At 41.4% G+C, this 18625-nt stretch overlaps 1 protein-coding gene across 1 annotated transcript; it reads left to right on the plus strand.

The window, feature by feature from the left end:
• Positions 1 to 6627: 6627 nt before the first annotated feature.
• LOC105982799 (stonin-2) lies at positions 6628 to 17189 on the plus strand. Its single transcript, XM_013012475.1, has 3 exons — positions 6628 to 8528; positions 14001 to 14203; positions 16269 to 17189. The coding sequence occupies exons 1-3, from the start codon at positions 6668 to 6670 to the stop codon at positions 16350 to 16352; spliced, it is 2148 nt and encodes a 715-aa protein (XP_012867929.1). The 5' UTR covers positions 6628 to 6667; the 3' UTR covers positions 16353 to 17189.
• Positions 17190 to 18625: the final 1436 nt, after the last annotated feature.

The following is an 18625-nucleotide window of genomic DNA, read 5'->3' on the forward strand; positions in this document are numbered from 1 at the left end:
AGCGCCACTTCCAGCTTTTTTCTTTTTGCTTATGTGGTGCTGAGGAATCAAACCCAGGGCCTCATGCATGCAAGGCAAGCACTCTACCACTGAGCCCCCCAGCCCATAAGATTCTTATCTCCAATAAACCACCCAGAAAAAGCCAGAAGTAGTGCTGTGGCTGAAGTGGTAGAAGGCTCAGTGGTACAGCGGCCTGGCCCTGAGTTCAACCAGGACTGGCAAAAAAAAAAAAAGTTTTATGTTCCTTTTTTACTTTACAGATTGCCTTAAAAATATTTAACTATCTTTTGTGTTGCAGGTTTTAAGCATAGTCTCATGTATTTCAGTATATTCTCTTTAGTAGACTGATTGGAATGTGACTGCCATTTCATGTTGACCTAAGAATATTTATTCTTGCCACTCCCAGTAAGTTTCAGCAAATATCTCTCCCTAACTTTTATTTTATTCATGTATTTCATTGTTTATTTTTTGCCAGTCTTAGGGTTTAAACTCGGGCCTTGGCACTGTCCCTGAGCTTCTTTTGCTCAAGGTTAACACTCTTCCACTTGAGCCACAGCTCCACTTCCAGCTTTTTCTGCTTATATAGTGCTGAAGAATTGAACCCTGGGCTTCATGCAAGCGAGGCAAGCACTCTACCACTAAGCCACATTCCCAGCCCTCTCCATAACTTTTAACAAGTTAGTTTAACAAATGGAAAAAAGAAGATGGCAAAATAGCTTCTTACTTTTGACATCCTTAACTGCCATTGTAATCACTTCATTTAGTATAATTTTTGAGAACTTAGAACATATTGTGGTCTAACATTAAAGAATTCACTGATTCTCTTTAGTCTGCATTAGTAAAAACACCAGGAACCTCTTAGGAACTGAAATTTTTCCCTGAGGTACAGGAGAACCTAATCTTCATAGATGACTTTTGTTGGGCAGGAACCCAGCTCATAGCACCAAACCAATTTGAATGTAGGAAGTGGAAGGGATAGTAATTAAACGAATGTTGAATCTTTGGTTTAGGTTTCATTTTAATGAGTCAGTAAAATGGAATTGTGGGTAATAGTTAACTTTGTAGTCAAGATAATTAGCTTTTGCTTGTTTCTTATTGGAAAAATTTGCCAGGCTTTTGTTTCCCCTCATTGCTTCTACCACTGGCCTCACCAGTCGGTCATAACTGTGTGAGGAAAGATATAATTGCTGCTTTCTCAACAGACTGCTGTTAAGCTGCTTGTGTCTTTTCTTTAAGGTTAATTTGTAATTGGAATAAGGGTGTGTTTTGCCCTGTGACCAAGATATTGTTTTTAAAAGAAAGAAAACATTTTAAATTTTTTATCTGCCTCTTACTCCACCTAAGACATTTGTTTTCAGTAACAAAGCATTATAAAATATTGCATTTGTATACTTTCTAACACACGCATACTTTGTATAATAAATGTAGCTTTCCAGTATCAGTAGTAAGAGCAACTTACATCCACTGAACTTTTATTATTTGTCAGCCAAGTAGTGCTTAATATTTTCCTAAAACCATTGGTGGAAAAACTGAGGCACAGGGAAATTAAAATTGTCCAAAGTCACATAACTAGTAAACTGCCAATACATAATGGAAACACAGGCCATCTGAATTCAGATTGAAAGTTCTTATTTTTATCCACTCAATTCAGTATGTCCTGGTCAATTTCCATGTGAGTAAACATATATCAAGAGCATTGTCTCAATGGCAACAAGGGATTCCATTTTAAGGATATAAGAATTTATATAACCAGTCTCCCATTGTTGAGCATTTAGGTTGTTTACAATTTTCAGGACTCCAAACATTGCCATGATAAACATCTACACTGTACATTGTTGCATGTTTGTCTTAGAATAAGCTAATAACAGATTTGTGAGTCCTCTGCCAGGTACCACTGGCTTACACCTGTAATTCTGGCTGCTCAGGAGACTGAAATCTGAGAATGATAGTTTCAAAGCCACCCTGGCCAGGAAAGTCTGTGACATTTTTTTTTTGTTTAGTTTTATTTTATTTGTGAACATACTGTACAGAGGAGTTACAATTACATGGGCAGGATAATGCGTACATTTCTTACCAAGCATTGCAGCCTCCTCCTTTGTTTACCCTTCACATCCCTTCCCAGCCTCCCCCCTCCCCCCCAATCCCAATCCTTCTCCTTCTCCCCCCTCCCCCCCCTCCCCCGCACCGACGTTGTAAAGCTCGTTTTGGACATGACAACTTGTACTTCTCATTGTTGCAACAGGTCCACCTGTATCCTTAAACAACTGGTTTTTCCCCATCTCCTCCACAAGTTATACGACATCAAATATAGTGAAAGCAGGGGTTATACTGTGGGGGAGGGACATACAAAGCAACAAAGAGATAATCTTATAAATGCGTTAGAAACACATGCATGAAAGAAAAAAACATTAAAATACATATCTAACGGTTCATTTTCCTGACATCACATTATCTGACCTTTTCCGCTTGACTCATACATATACTAGATATTACAAATAAGGGAAACCATGGGACCTATGTTTCTTTGGGCCTGGCTTACTTCACTTAATATAATTTTTTCCAAGTTTTTCCATTTCCTAACAAATGGGGCAATGTCATTCTTTCTGATGGAGGCATAGAATTCCATTGTGTATATATACCACATTTTCTTGATCCATTCATCTACTGAGGGGCATCTGGGTTGGTTCCATATCTTAGCTATGGTAAATAATGCTGCAATAAACATAGTTGTGCTGGTAGCTTTAGTGTGGTCTTGTTTGTAAACATTTGGGTAAATGCCCAAAAGTGGGATTGCTGGGTCATAGGGGAGTTCTATGTGAAGTCTTTTGAGGAACCTCCATACTGCTTTCCAAAGTGGTTGAACAAGTTTACATTCCCACCAACAATGAAGTAAGGTTCCTTAGTCTGTGACATTTTTATCTCCAATTAACCACCCAAAAAGCCAGAAGTGGAGCTGTGGCTCATGTGGTAGGGTGCTAGCCTTGAGCAATAAAGCTCAGGGGCAGCACCTAGGCCCTGAGACAAGCCCCATAACTGGGAGAAAAAAGGCAGGATCTTATTTTATTCTTGAGCCACCTGGACTGCAATCCTCTTATTTGTGTTTCCTGTTTTGGCACTACGGTGACAAGCACTTACCGCTGTAACTGTCATTTCGCTTCCCCTACAGTTGGAAAGGACAAGTGCCACCACTATGCCTGGACGTTGGTTGAACTAGAGACTCATTTCTGTCCATGCCTGTACTCGTCTCTAATCATGGTCCCTCGGTCTCTAGCTGGGATTGAGCTACTATGCCCAGCCTAAATTCTGAAAAAAAAAATTACTTTTTTCAGTTCTCTAGGGAGGGTGATCACCTGTTCCACTGAAGTGACTATATTTGCTCAGGGTTACATTGTTGCTCTTAGCTTTAAATAATAATAATAATATGGTAAGTATATAAAATGTAAATGCTATAAACCTAGGTAGTTTCTTGATCACTTTCCTTTCATTTTCCACACAATAAATCACATATACATAAAGAAAAGTGAATTTTCATTTTTACTTTTTGTGTATATGTGTGTGCCAGTCCTGGGCACAATAGAACCTGGGTTCTCTCCCTGATCTTCTGTGTGCAAGGCTAGCACCCTACCACATGAGCCACAGCTCCACTTTCAGCTTTTTGGTGATTAATTGGAGCTAAGAATCTCATGGACTTTTCTGCTTGGGCAGGCTTTGAGCCACGATCCTTAGATCTCAGTCTCCTGAGTAGCTAGGATTACAGGCATGAGTCACTATTTCCTGGCTCATTATTACTTTTAAGGTGCTTTGAAAGGCGTTTGCAGTGCTGTACAGCTAGGAAGTACTGTATACTCATTGTTGCTGGTATAGATCTGGATCTACTCATGTGTGTACTCATGTGTTCATCTTACCTTTTCAAAGACATTTCCCAAGGAAACTGCTGTCTGTTTGAATACACTTCTTGGAAGAGTGGATGACAAGCCAACCATTCCATCCATGGATAATTACCTGTGCACTTCTGTGTGACATTGCAGGTTTGATATAGCTGGGTATAGTATGCCTGAAGGATGAGCCAGGCAATCAGAACTCAACCTTTGAATGTCCATTGCCCTTTGATTCCAAATGGCCAGCAATGGACGTGGTGGGTGAAAGGGTGGCACAGATTCCTATGTGCATCCTTCCAAAGACTAGGAAAGCAAAAGAGCTACTCCAAAGCAAAGTTTCTTTTCTCACTCAGTCATCAACCTTTACTATCTACAGTCTACCAAACAGCTTCTACCTGTGCCTTGCCTTCATCAGAATCCCTCCCTTCCTGCTTTATGAAGGCTTCATGTCCTCCTCCCTTCCCACAACTTGCAGACACATAGATCTCTGTGCTACCAAAAACTGTTTGGATTGTTCCTTCATCAAGATTCAAGATTCCGTTGCTTATTTTTTATCATAAAATAAGTAAAACCCAAGATGGTTGTATCATGAGATTGTTATCATATCATCATTATAACATTGTTCTTATGTTACTCTAAACTTGTAAACATTTTAGTGTCTGGGACTTATTTTACTATATGCCTCAATTTTTTTTAATTTTTATTTTTTGTGCCCATTGTGGGGTCTGGACTCAGGGCCTAGACACTGTCCCTAAGGGTTTTTGGGTTTTTTTGTTTGTTTGTTTTTGTGAATGGTGGGGCTTGAACTCTGGGTCTGGGCCCTGTCTCTCAGCTCTTCAGCTCAAGGTGAGCTTTCTACTACTTGAACCACACCACTTCTGGTTTTCTGGTGGTTTATTGGAGATAAGAGTCTCACGGACTTTCCTGCTTCGGCTGGCTTTGAACCGGGATCCTCGGATCTCAGCCTCCTGAGTAGTGAGGATTACAGGCGAGAGCCACCAGCACCAGCTTTTTTTTTTTTTTAGTACATTCTTATTTCTTTTTTTATCCTTTTATTGTAAAGGTAATGTACAACTCATGTAACTGTAACCTCTTTTACAATATCTTTACAATAAAAATATATATTAAAGAAAAGGTGATATGGGGGGTTACAGTTACATAAGTAAGGTAATGAGTTCATTTCTTTTTGAACAGTGTTACCTCCTCCCTCATTTTCTCTCATTCTTCCTTCCCTCCCTTCCAAGTTGTAAAGTTCATTTCCAAATTAGTGTCTAGTGAGTATCACTTTGTCCCTCGGTTTCTGTGATTCCCCTTCCAAATCAAATAAACTTATATAAGACAAAGGGTACAGAAATCAAGCACAGTAACAACAAGGAATAGATAAACTAAAGGGGAGAGAGAGACAGAGAGGAAGGAAGGAAGGAAGGAAAAGAAAGAGAGAGAGAGAAACCGAGCAGTGCTCGTTTCGGCAGCACATATATGAAAATTGGAAGGATACAGAGAAGATCGGCATGGCCCCTGTGCAAGGAAGACACGCAAATTGGTGAAACATTCCATATTTTTAAATAAACCCATCACATTTGGAACATAAAAAAAAAAAAAAGAAAGAAACCGAGCAAACTGCAAATGGTACACTAGAAAAACCTCTTGTTTCCGTTTCTTGGAGTTTATTCACCCAGTTGTTGAGTGTTTAAAATCATTCCTTTTATTTTCTCTATGACAAATAATGCTAAGTTCTTCCAACTTGAATTTGAATTTGTTCCCTTGGGGTAGAATTGCTAAGCCATTGTTGATGAGTATTTATTTGTAAGACCATCAGTGGAAACTGCCACCAGCTCTTCAGAGTGTTTATAGCAACTTAGGCTCACAGAAGGGGGGGGCGGGGTTGCCAGTGGCTCATGCCTGTAATCCTAGCTATTCAGGAGGCTGCGATCTGAGGATTGCAGTTCAAAGCCAGCCATGGCAGGAAACTCCATGAGACTCTTATCTCCAATAAACTACCAGAACACCAGAAGTGGCACTGTAGCTCAAGTGGTAGAGCACTAGCCTTGAGCTGAAGAGCTGAAGGACTCAGGCCCAGAGTTCAAGCCCTATGACCAAAAAAAAAAAAAAAGAAGAAGAAGAAGAAGAAGAAGGTGGGAATGTATTTAGTGTTCTATCATGGAGCCTGTCCTTTTCACTAAATGATAAAAACTTTTAAAAATCACTGATTTTTTGGCTTAATTTTAACTTTTCTTACTCTTGGTGAGATTGGATATTTTCCATGTGCTTATTTGACATGTGAAGTTTCTTTCATGAGACATCTCTTTATGTCCCTTTATATTGGAGTTTGATGTTTTTCTTATTCACTTGTATGAGCTTATTACATGCATATTAAGGATGTTAACATTGTCTTTAATGTGTATTGACCACAATTAGGCTAGAATTCTTTTCACTCTATTGTTTGCAATTATATCTTGTCTTAATGAGGTCAGTTTCTATCATTTTACATAGAAAGTCATTTTCGGTGTTTAAATATTAATAATACATACTTCAGAGCTAAGTACAGAAAACATATATTCGAGGCCTTGGTCTTTCCAGTTAGTGTTTCTGTTTTGATAGCCTTGTATACACAATGCATTTCATGTCATGGTCCTTCCGGTGTGCTCATTACAAAATTCTGAGGTCTGCATCCATGCCATGCCCTTGAGATAGGAATAAGTTGCTTTGGCATTCACTGAGGTTCTAGATAAAATTCAAGCTGTCCCGTATTCCCCTGCTTTAGGTTCTCATAACTCCAGACATCCTGAATGGTTCTCTTTTTCCTTGTAGACAATTCCTCCTCCCTCCAGGAAGATGAAGAAGTAGAGGTGGAAACCATTAGCTGGCAGGCCAGCAGGCCAGCCATGAACGGGCACCCTGCCCCTCCAGTGACTTCTGCACGCTTCCCCAGCTGGGTCACTTTCGATGACAATGAAGTCCACTGCACTTTGCCACCCATCACCTCCCCTTTGAAGCCAAGTGCACCACCACCTTCTGCACCTGTGACCTCAGACATACCTTATAACTCAACCCGGTCATTTAAGAGGGACCGTCCCAAGAGTACGTTGATGAACTTCTCCAAAGCTCAGAAGCTAGACATTTCCTCCTTGAACCGCCCACCTTCCATAACTGAGGCACCGCCGTGGAGGGCAACCAATCCCTTCCTGAATGAGACTCTACAGGATGTGGAGCCCTCCCCTATCAACCCATTCAGTGCTTTCTTTGAGGAACAGGAGCGGCGTTCCCAAAACAGTTCCATTTCCAGTACCACTGGCAAAAGCCAAAGAGATTCTCTCATTGTTGTCTACCAGGATGCCATCAGTTTTGACGATTCTAACAAAACTCAGTCCCACTCTGATGCTGTGGAAAAACTCAAACAACTCCAAATTGATGACCCTGATCACTTGGGCAGCACAACACTACCTGACGATGACCCAGCAGCCTGGGTTCAACTGGATGCTCACCTGCCTGGGTCAGCTGTGTCCCAGCCCAGGGATGGGTGGTCAATGATGCTGAGGATCCCTGAGAAGAAAAACATCATGTCCTCCAGGCACTGGGGACCAATCTACATCAAACTGACTGACAGTGGTTTCCTGCAGCTATATTATGAACAGGGCCTAGAAAAACCATTCCGTGAATTCAAGCTGGAGATCTGCCATGATGTTTCAGAACCCCGGCTTCAAAACTACGACGAGAATGGGAGGATCCACAGTTTGCGGATAGATCGTGTCACTTACAAGGAGAAGAAGAAATACCAGCCCAAACCCGCTGTGACCCATACCGCAGAGCGGGAGCAAGTGATTAAGCTGGGCACCACCAATTACGACGACTTCCTGAGCTTCATCCGCGCAGTTCAGGACCGTCTCATGGATCTGCCTGTCTTGTCAATGGACTTGAGCACTGTTGGCTTGAACTACCTGGAAGAAGAGATTACGGTGGATGTCAGAGATGAATTCACCGGTATTGTGAGCAAAGGCGAAAACCAGATCCTCCAGCACCATGTCTTGACTCGGATCCATATCCTGAGTTTTCTCTCTGGGTTGGCAGAGTGTCGCTTGGGCCTCAATGATATCCTCATCAAAGGCAATGAGATTGTTTCTCGACAGGACATCATGCCCACCACCACCAGCAAGTGGATCAAGCTCCATGAGTGCCGCTTCCATGGGTGTGTGGACGAGGAGGTCTTCAACAGCTCTCGTGTTATTCTGTTCAACCCTTTGGATGCATGCCGGTTTGAACTAATGCGGTTCAGGACCGTGTTTGCTGAAAAGACTTTGCCCTTCACCCTCAGGACGGCAGCCAGCATCAACGGGGCAGAGGTGGAGGTGCAGAGCTGGCTGAGGATGTCAACCGGCTTCTCCTCTAACCGCGACCCCCTCACTCAGGTTCCCTGTGAGAATGTAATGGTTCGTTACCCAGTGCCTAGTGAGTGGGTGAAAAACTTCCGAAGGGAAAGTGTCCTGGGGGAAAAGTCTTTGAAAGCCAAAGTGAACCGGGGAGCAAGTTTTGGCTCAACTAGTATCTCAGGCTCCGAGCCTGTCATGAGAGTAACTCTGGGAACTGCCAAATATGAGCATGCCTTCAACTCCATTGTGTGGAGGATAAACCGGCTGCCCGACAAAAACTCAGGTGGGTAGTTTCTCCTGTGGAGAACAGTCACGTGTTTGCTGAGGAGCTGGGATTCACTTTCCACATCCTATCTCTGTATGAAGAGTTTTTTCTCACAGTGTGGCAGGGAAGGTGATGGAGGAGGAGAGAGGTGGAAAAGTACAAGTATTTATTTGCATGAAGTAATAAGTGTAGTGACCCAATTCATGACATCTTTTCACCCCTTATTATCATACATAGTGCATAACGAGCTGTATTGTTCTGCTCAGCTGAGCTGCAAGCTTCTTCTCAATTTGTGTTCCTTTGGGGCTCATTGGAGCATTAGCTACAGGGCAGGAAGCAATCCATTCTCAGATCCTGGAAGATGTGTGGGTTCTAAAGAGATCTTTCTGACAATGCCCTGGATAAAAGAGAAAGGACTGGCTTATGTGCAATCTTACATGCATGTGAGAGTTCTGAGTCCAGTTACTCAAACTCAGAGCTTGGCTCGGGACTCAGAGATGGAAAAGAGACTAAAGATCTGGCAGAATATGAGATCCAAGAGGGCCATCATGCTACCAGACAAAAAGCAAAGGAAGGAATGTTTGATGGAAACAATTGCCAATCATTTGCTCCTAGCCCTAAGGGATGCTGCTGCGCTTGAGTGATCCCACCACAATTACTTTCCTCCAGCAACAGTCAAGGAAAGGACAGGCCGAGGCAGCAGGCAAAGCAGCTCTAATCACTTCATGTTCTTCGAGTATGGCTAACTGTGGCAGGCAACAAGCCCATGAGCCTCAGAACCACAAACCACTTCTCCTCTTGTGTATAATAAATTATGTCCATGTCTTCACCAAAGCAGATTTGCTAGTTAGGGAGAGAGAATAAGGCTTGGGGGGGGGGGGAAATCCTGATTGAAATATGGAGCCATGCCTTTTTCCATTCTCACCATTAAATCCTTACCGTGTGTTCAGAGTATTCATCTGCTGCTTCAATTGTGGAGTGTCTGTTACCGTATCCTGGTATCCAGGATGGATTGGATGTGACAGCAGCAGGCAGTACAGTCTGCTCGACGCCCCAGGCTGTCCCGGGGAGTGGGCACACACCAGGCACTGTGTCAGACACTGGGTGTAGCAGGGCACACTGAAGAGACAATTGGACCTCTGTGTCTGCTGCTGTCTATTTCTAAACTGACAGAATTGTACAAACCAAGGCTTCCTCTCTGTGCTTGCTTATTCATTGCCCCCTGAAATCAGCTCTGTACTATTCTCTTGGTGATTGCGCTGTAATTTCTGTCTCAGCCATAGACCCCATCCAGCTTGACAGAGGAAAAGAGAACCCCTGATTCTCTTTTGGTGTGCAAGCCTTTGTGAGGACAGAGCCGTGGAATTGCTGTATTTTCAAGCTGGAAAGGGTCCTTAGTCAAACCTCTCCATGCTACAAATGAAAATTAAGGCCAAGAAAGCAACATTACTCTTCTAAAGCCACACAGCCATACCCCAATTCCTCTTCATAGAGAAGGCTGATAGACACACACTTGAAGTAATCTCTAATGGCCAGGCATGGTAGTGTACATCTGTAATCCCAGCTACTCAAGAGGAAAATCAGGAGGAATCTGACTTTGAGGTCAGGCCAAACAAAAATGGTAGACCTTATCTTAAAAGTATGAGAACTGTTGGGCACCGGTGACTCATGCCCTCAATCCTAGCTTCTCAGGAGTCTGGCCAGACTGGGCAGGAAAGTCTATAAGACTTTTATCTCCAATTAAAAGTAAAAAAAGTCAGAAGTGGAGCCATGGCTCAAGTAGTAGAGCACTAGCCTCAGGCACAAAACTCAAGGACAGTGCCCAGGCCCTGAGTTCAAGCTTCAGGAGGCTCAAAAATAAAATGCGTGAGGGGCTGGGAAGGGGGCTCAGTGGTAGAGAGTTTGCCTTGCATGCCTGAGGCCCTGGGTTCAATTCCTCAGCACCACAGAAGCAAAAAGAAAAAAGCCGGAAGTGGTGCTGTGGCTCAAGTGCTAGAGCGCTAGCCTTGAGCTAAAGAGCTGAGGGACAGCGCCCAGGCCCAGAGTTCAGGCCCCAAGACCGGACCCAAAAAATAAAATAAAAAATAAAATAAAATGCATGAGAACCATAGTTTGCCATTTTCTCAGTGCATATAAACACATTTCAAAGTGGTTCCAAATGTTCAAAAGTACCATAGGAGTAGTTTCTTGGATATAAGCACTAAGGAATGGCCTTAGGAAAAGCTAATGACTATGATTTCAGGCAGTATGGGACAGCAAGACAACATCCCTAGTTTTCCTGATATCCTAAGCCTACCTCCACACTGGGCCTGGCCCAGCATCTACCACCAGTAGACCAAGTAGCTTGCATGGAATTCTAACGTGCTCCACCAGTACAGCTCAGCCCAGCTGACCTCAAGCATAGCAGGTTTCAAGGACCTACACCAGCCAAATCTCACAAGTATTTCTTAATCATGTGTAAGGTTCTAGACAAATCTTATTATTTCCACATGGAAAAAATAAGGCACTCTTAATTGATAGCTATTTCCAACAAATAAAGCTGTCTTTTAGACTATATGAAGTTCAAAACAAGCCAAATATGATGAGATTAATCTTTTCTCGAAAAAATTATGGGTTTTTTTTTTGTCTTCTGTGTGTGTGCGTGCACGTGTGCGCACGCGAGCACATGTGTGCTACTGTGGAGTGAACTTGGCCTCACATTTGCTAGGCAGGCACTCTTCTATTTGAGCTGCACTCACAGCAAATAAGGTCTTGCTTGTTTTGCCTGGGACAACCTTCAACCACAATCCTCCTACCTCTGCCTCCTGGAATAGCCTGGCCCCAACATCTGAATATTAATGTTAAATTCAATCTAGAAAGATTATATGATATGTGAGCTTTTGCTAATGATCATAAATTAAGTAGTAGCAGCTTCTATAACTATTCAGCCAGCCTTGAACAACAAATTGGTGCTAACAGCAATATAGGGTACAGTGCTGCATTCACATGCTTTGGTGGAATGCTGTGCACATGCTTTGGTAGAAAGAAAAGAGTCACTTTTGTAAAAGAAATAATTTCTGAATGTTCCCACAATGTACAAAGAAAGGTAATTAAATAAAAACATGAAAACATTTGTTCAAGCTACTATTAAGATATTATATATAGGTTATATATTCTATATATTATATGTAACATTGATCTAATCTGTAGCAATATATTTGAAAATTTTAGAACCAAATTTGGAGTCAGATCTGAAATATATTCCCACCTCTACTGTTTATTGGTGATATGAACTCAGGCAATTGATTTAACACTCTCAGAGAAACCTAATTTTTCTCATCTCTAAAATAGGGTTATTAATACCTAGCTTATTCATAAGGAAACTATATAATGCTGTTAAGTATCTGGCCTGTAATAAATGTCTAGTAAATCTTAGTGATGTAATTTTATCCATAGTACTGAAAAAAGATATAGCAAATGGATTCATTTTTACCTCTTTGTATTTTATTTAAATTTCTTAAAAATCAGTACAAACATTTCAATTATCTAAAGTCTTAGTCTTTGGAAATAACCATTGAATTATATTAGATTTATGAATCAGAGCAAAACAAATACTTCACTCTGTAATGTTTTCCTTAGAGAGCGGGTGTGTGTCTTTTTACTCTCTGTTTAAAACATCCTGCCCAAACCAATAGAGAAAATTGGAATTGTTTACCTAGGGGAAATGCATACCTAAAAGGCTATGTCAGTTACATAATGAAGCTGAACACATTTCATTGTGTTTACCCATAGCCAGTTCATACAGCCTACTCCATCTCTATCCCATTCAAATCTAGACTTAGATTTTGGAGACCATAAGGTTATGACTTAGACAAGGTGGTTAAAAATACTCTAGTCAGTGTGGTTAAGAACTGACTACTGGATTCAGTTCTTAGTCTCCTACTTCCTAGCTGTGACCTGGGGCAGCTCACTTGCCTCCAAAAGCTTTATCTGTAAAGTGAGCATCACGTTAAGACATCAAGAGATCATTAGGAAGATCCAGTGAAAGAATCGAATCTGTTTGAAGCGTTTAGCATGACACCTGGCACAAGAGGCTCAATGAATGTTTCTTATTACGTCTGGTGAATGACAATGAGGCAGCCATGGTTCTAATCATAGCACTGAGCTCGTGCCTCAAAAATTTGATAATCCCAAATGAGAATAAAATGCTACATTTTCTATCCATCTTCAGTAAAACTATGCATAGACTTACAGCATTAAAAGGTCATCAAGGGACTTTGCCTGGCATTGAGCTGCTGCTTCTCTGTGTGCATGTGCACACCCGTACTTGGGCTTGAACTCAGGGCGTGGGCACTTAGCTTTTTCACTTACTCTATCACTTGAGCCATAGTTTCATTTCTGGATTTCTTTTTTTTGGCTCATTAATTGGAGATAAGAGTTTGATGGACTTCATGGATTTTCCTGCCCCAGGCTGGCTTTGAACCATAATCCTCAGATCTCAGCCTTGTGAGTAGCTACTGGCATGAGCCACTGGCACCCAGCTAAGCCAACTTTTCTCTCTCTCTCTCTCTCCTTCCTTCCCTCCTTTCCTTTCTTTTGTGCTGGTACTGGGACTTGAATTCAGTCCTCGGTATTGTCCTTATTTTTTTCACTCAAGGCTAGCACTCCGCAACTTGAGCCGTAGCTCCATTTTCAGTTGTGTGTGTGTGTGTGTGTGAGAGAGAGAGAGAGAGAGAGAGAGAAAGAAATGGCGGGAGAGAGATTAATTAGAAATAAGTCTCACAGACTCCTGCCTGCCTACACTGGCTTCAAACCACAGTTCTCCAATCCCAGCATCTTGAGTAGCTAGGATTCTAGGTGTGAGTCACAGGAACCCAGATTGAACCCATTTTTCATACCTTTCCCATTTTACAGGTGAAGAATTGAGGCCAGTCTGTAGGAGAGCTGGAAGTCAAGCCCGGGAGTTCTGAGTGCAGACGAGTGTCCAGTTTAGTGTGCCTAATACGAGTGTGCTGTCTCACAAGGAGTGTCACTGTCATGTATCATTCATGCACAAAAACACACCAAAAGCTTTTCTGAGTGCATGGAATGCTATTAAGAAAGTTCAATTTGTCTTGCTGCAGATGGCTGTAGCTGAGGTTTTATTAAATGCTGGTGCTGATTCTGTTTCTTCTGTTCCACAGCCCCTTGCTTAGTAATCTGTGCTGTGTCCTCATATCACTCTGACCTGAGCAGGCAGAACAGCCCCTGTTTCTCAGGCTGTGGGTTTTATTGCTAGGATACCAGGCTGCAATAATGAGATGGTGTTATATCAAATAGCCTGAGGCACACAGAGTATGATTTTTACTGAAGCAAATTCTCCCTCAGATTTGGGCCTTCTGAAAGACTTCCAGGTGCCAAGCTTGCCAGGCCCCCTTTGTTATTGAGATGGATCTTTCGGCCTTAAAAAAAAAAAAGAGACTAAAACCCCCATCCTCAAAGAACTCGATCTCTGACTGCTTTCTTTCACAGCATCTGGACACCCACACTGCTTCTTTTGCCACCTGGAACTTGGCTCTGACCGGGAAGTGCCTTCCAAGTTTGCCAGTCATGTGAATGTGGAATTCAGCATGCCCACAACTTCTGCCTCCAAAGCTGCTGTTCGATCCATCTCCGTGGAAGACAAGACTGATGTCCGGAAGTGGGTCAATTATTCTGCACACTACAGCTATAAGGTAGCCTTGCGGGGCTCTCTCTGGTTTCCAAGTCCATTTGTTGACCCATCCCCCTCTCCACCCTTACTCCTTTTAAGCTGTGCTTACCCAGGGTAAAAAACATTCATTGACCAGACCACCCTAGAGGAAGTTCACATGTATAGCTGTGGAAATATCTGATTTTAATGTATAATCTGTATTGTGAGAAAGGCTGGAAAAAAAAAAAGGAGAGATAATATGTCTGTCAATGTGAATAACAACAAAAAGAACTGTGGGTGAAGCAATTGTTATTACTCATTTGTAATCAATTTATGTTGCAAAATGAAGGGAGAGTATCTTTGTAATACCATTTATGTTGCAAAATGAAGGGGAAGTATCAGGAAGTGCTGACTTTTGAGTCACATATTTCATCCACAAGAGGTGATGATGATAGATCGGAACATAGTTAGGACACACATAACCTCTGTCCTGGGCCATAGCAGTACAAAAACTCAAAAGCTGGGGTTGGGAATATGACTTAGTGGTAGAGTGCTTGTCTGGTATGCATGAAGCCCTGGATTTGTTCCTCAGTACCACATATCCAGAAAAAGCCAGAAGTGTTACTGTGGCTAAAGTGGTAGAGTTCTAGCCTTGAGCAAAAGAAGCTCAAGGACAGTGTTCAGGCCCTGAGTTCAAGCTCCAGGACTTGAACAAAAACAAAACTCAAAAGCCAAGCAAACTTCTGCAATAATAATAATAATAGGATCAGAAATGTGTGAGAAGTAGTCAAAGCTGGAGCTCAAGGGAGTTGGAGGAGGGCATTTATTTTATTTTGTTTTGTTTTGTTTTGGTCTGAGACAGGGTCTATGTAGTTGGGAGTTTTTCCTTGCTATATACAGAAAACTATGTCTTAAAGAATTAGAGATTTGATAGCTTAAATGTCAGATCTTAAGAAGTATTTTGCAAGGTGATTCAATAATTTCCTATTCAAAATAATACCTTTAGATTTATACAACAGGTTATTGTTCCTCTAAATGTTTTCTTAGTTGTGTGGCCTGAAACATTTAATGACCAGAAAAGAACAAATTCTCCACCTTGTGGCCAGAAAAAAATATAGCACTTCCCCTCAAACATGACCCTGTTCAGTCAGCACAAACAGCCAAGCAAGTGCTGAAGAACAACCTTAATTAGGAGATTCCTGAGCTCAAAGAATTCCCTTATCAATTCCCTTATCAAGCAAACAATTGCTTGAGTTTGAAGTGTGGTACTTTCAAGGTGAGATTGGTTTGTCTTTTTGTAATAACAGCAAAAATATTGGCATTTACTCCACTATTGGTCAGTTTGGAGGCTGTTAAAGGAGGAAGTATTGGGAGGGGTTTAAATCAGATACACGGGAGTTTTTTCGTTGGGTAACATTTTTTCAATTGTTTACTCCATTCTATACTGTTGGATAGTGTAGCCAATGAGGTCTTCCTGTCTTACAGAGCCGGTGGAATAGTGGAGCCAGGTACATTTCCAAATGTTCTAGATACAGTTCACTGGGAGGCACTTGGTCTACTTAATGAATCGAGAACAAAAGTGACCTTTGAGCAACTGTACAAGACAGAGAATAAGAATCTTCCAGATACAATATTGGAAAGAGGTCATTCCAGACCATGCAAAGAACGTGTGCAAAGAAAGTTATAACTGCCGGTGCTGGTGGCTTACACCTGTAATCCTACCTACTGAAGAGGCTGCAGCCTGAGGACTGAAGTTCTAAGCCAGCCAAAGCAGGAGAGTCTGTGAGATGTCATTTCCACCTAAGCACCATAAATCCAAAAGAAGAGCTGTACCTCAAGTGGTAGAGCGCCATCCTTGACAAAAGCTAAGGGGCAGTGCCCAGGCCCTGAGTTCTAGTATGGCAGATAGAGTAGGGAAAAGAGGGGAAAAGGGAAAGGAGAGAGGAAAGATAAAGAATTGAAGGCCAGTAATTCCAGTGTGTTAAAGCCCAAAACCTTAGCAAAAGCACAAGGAATCTCAAAGAACCTTCTGAGGTTCTTTTGGCTTGTTTGAATGTCTTTTCTTCCATTTGTTTGCATTACATTTTCTGTAACTTTTCTTTGGGCAGGTGGAAATTGAACAAAAAAAGAGTTTGAAGCCAGACTGTGATGAAGATAAAATGGCCAATCCCAAGGAGTGTGGGGTACAGTGATAAAGACTTACATCAACTAATCCTAACCCAAGAGTCACGACAGGATGCCTTCCTGAATAGCTGAAGTTGAAGTCAACACGTGCTGTGTCAACTCCATGTGGGAACAGTCTATGAGAGCTTCCTGTTCACAGTTACCTGTATATCAACAGGAGAACCCCTGAGGTGGTTGCTTGCTGGAAGCTAGTTGACCCTGATCATGCCTGAAGCACGTGGAGCACCTGACTTTTGAAGCTTATTATGTAATTAAGCTTCTTTGTCTGTTTCTGCTTGTATTGCAGCACTGGTATGTGGTTTGTGAAGACAGAGTTTGGAAAGGAACCTCCAACGTCAGTGTTGGTACTGGTTCTGAAAATCATTTATCCCTCAAGAGTGTCTGGAGAAAAGTAGTCCTGAGAAATCAATCCCAAAACCATCTCTGTCACTCTTTATATAAGAGGCTCTGAAAAGGTTCAAAGCAAATTTCCTCTTTGGGTCTAGTAGACCTTGTGTAGAGTCTTTGATCATTAAATGTTAACACTATGCAAGAGGAGTTTTTCAGGTGTTCTCTCCTTGTTCTAGATTGTTTTGAACTCAAGGGTTTTTGTTGTTGTTGTTGTTATGTTGTGTTTTGTTGTTTATTATTTTCCTATTTCTCAAAGGTTTCAGTCACAGGATTTGCTATCCTACGTCACAATAGACAATGGGAAGAAATAGGATTTTTTAAAAAATTTAGTGACTGGGCCTACATTCTACAAATAGATTGGGTTGGATTTATATCTCTTTTGAGTGGAAAACAAAATTGAATTTGCCTTTCCTCTGTGGAAAAGGGTCATTAAATGTAAGATTATATTCAGTTCAGTAAACAGCCTCAGTGTCAGTGAATTTTCAAATTCACACTGAAAAATACATACCCCTTCTGCTTCCTGAGACATATGAGGACTCATTTATATGGATTCATGTCCTCTGGCATTTATCAGGGGCATTTGGGAGTCCTTTTTATACCTCATAGCCACTAAACTGTTGCATGTCTCTTTAACTCAGACGTTACAAGAATTTCAAGGTGAAAGGATTTTTTTTAACTGACTTTGAATGAACTTTCTCCCCAGTGTCAGAGTTTGATCATCACAGTATTGTAATAGATCCGAAACAGTAGAGTAGGTATGGAGGAAAGCCATTATTTCCCAATCCTGGTTCTAAGAGTTGAGACACTCAATCTTCTTTCCCTTCATCTATACCTGCCCACATCTGCGTCACATTTGTATCTTTGTGTTTTCTCTTGTGAAGAAAGGACACTTAATCAGCTTTGTAGCTAATACAGGAATTGGCAATATTTCCAGTTTTGGCTGACCAGTTGAAGATTTACTCAGTGAATGGTCATTGAATTTTAACTGTTTTGACAATGGATTACAGAAATCGTAAGGTTTTAAATTTTCTAAGGATAATACTGAACCTACAAGTACTGAACCTACAGGGATGTGGTTGAACAGATGTTAGCGAGAAATCTTACATTCTGAGTTTTTATACTTAAAATGCCATCCTCAAAGTACAATGTTGAGTATATGAGTGGGCTTGTGTGTGTGTGTGAGAGAGAGAGAGAGGGAGAGGGAGGGTACTGGGGAGACCTGGTTTTCCAGCCATTCTTGTAGAAATGTTTTCCTGGAGAAGTGGAGGTTGGATTTTGAATTGTGAGTTCATTGTTGCTGTTCACAAAGCTAGTGCATTCTGTCTTAATCTGTGTTACTAGATGTTTAAAAGATTCTGCATGATGCATTGGCCAGTAAATATCTAAATAGAGGGTTGGGTTCAACTATAGATGCTTTATTGTAAGAGGTATTAATAAGTTGTTTGTGTCCACAGGTAGATGAGGATTATCAAGAGTCTGATTATATAAGGAACTGGGAAACAGCTCTTATAAATAAAAAGAAAGTATAGCTGGGAGTTACTGTTGAACTATAAAAAAGAGAAGAAATTAGATTTTGTATAGCTTCCAAGAGCAAAACTAGAAACAAAGCATAACTTTATAGATAACAAATGTACACTCTAATATAAGAATTTTCTAGTAAACATTGTCTTAGAAGAAGTAAAATCTCTTGTTGCTGGTAATGCCCAAGGGTTAAAATAATCACCTATCCCACATGCTATAAAAGGGATTTTCACACTGGATTTTGGCTGCATGATGACTTAAATTTCCTTTTAAATGGTCTCAGTAGAAATGAGGCTAATTCCAGTTGTCTTTTCCTTCCTAAATATTTTCATGCTGAAATACAATGGAGTCCACAGAAGCGCTCTGTCAG

This window comes from Dipodomys ordii, unplaced genomic scaffold (genome assembly GCF_000151885.1).
Source record: "Dipodomys ordii isolate 6190 unplaced genomic scaffold, Dord_2.0 Scaffold2, whole genome shotgun sequence".
NCBI classification, from domain to species: Eukaryota; Metazoa; Chordata; class Mammalia; order Rodentia; family Heteromyidae; genus Dipodomys; species Dipodomys ordii.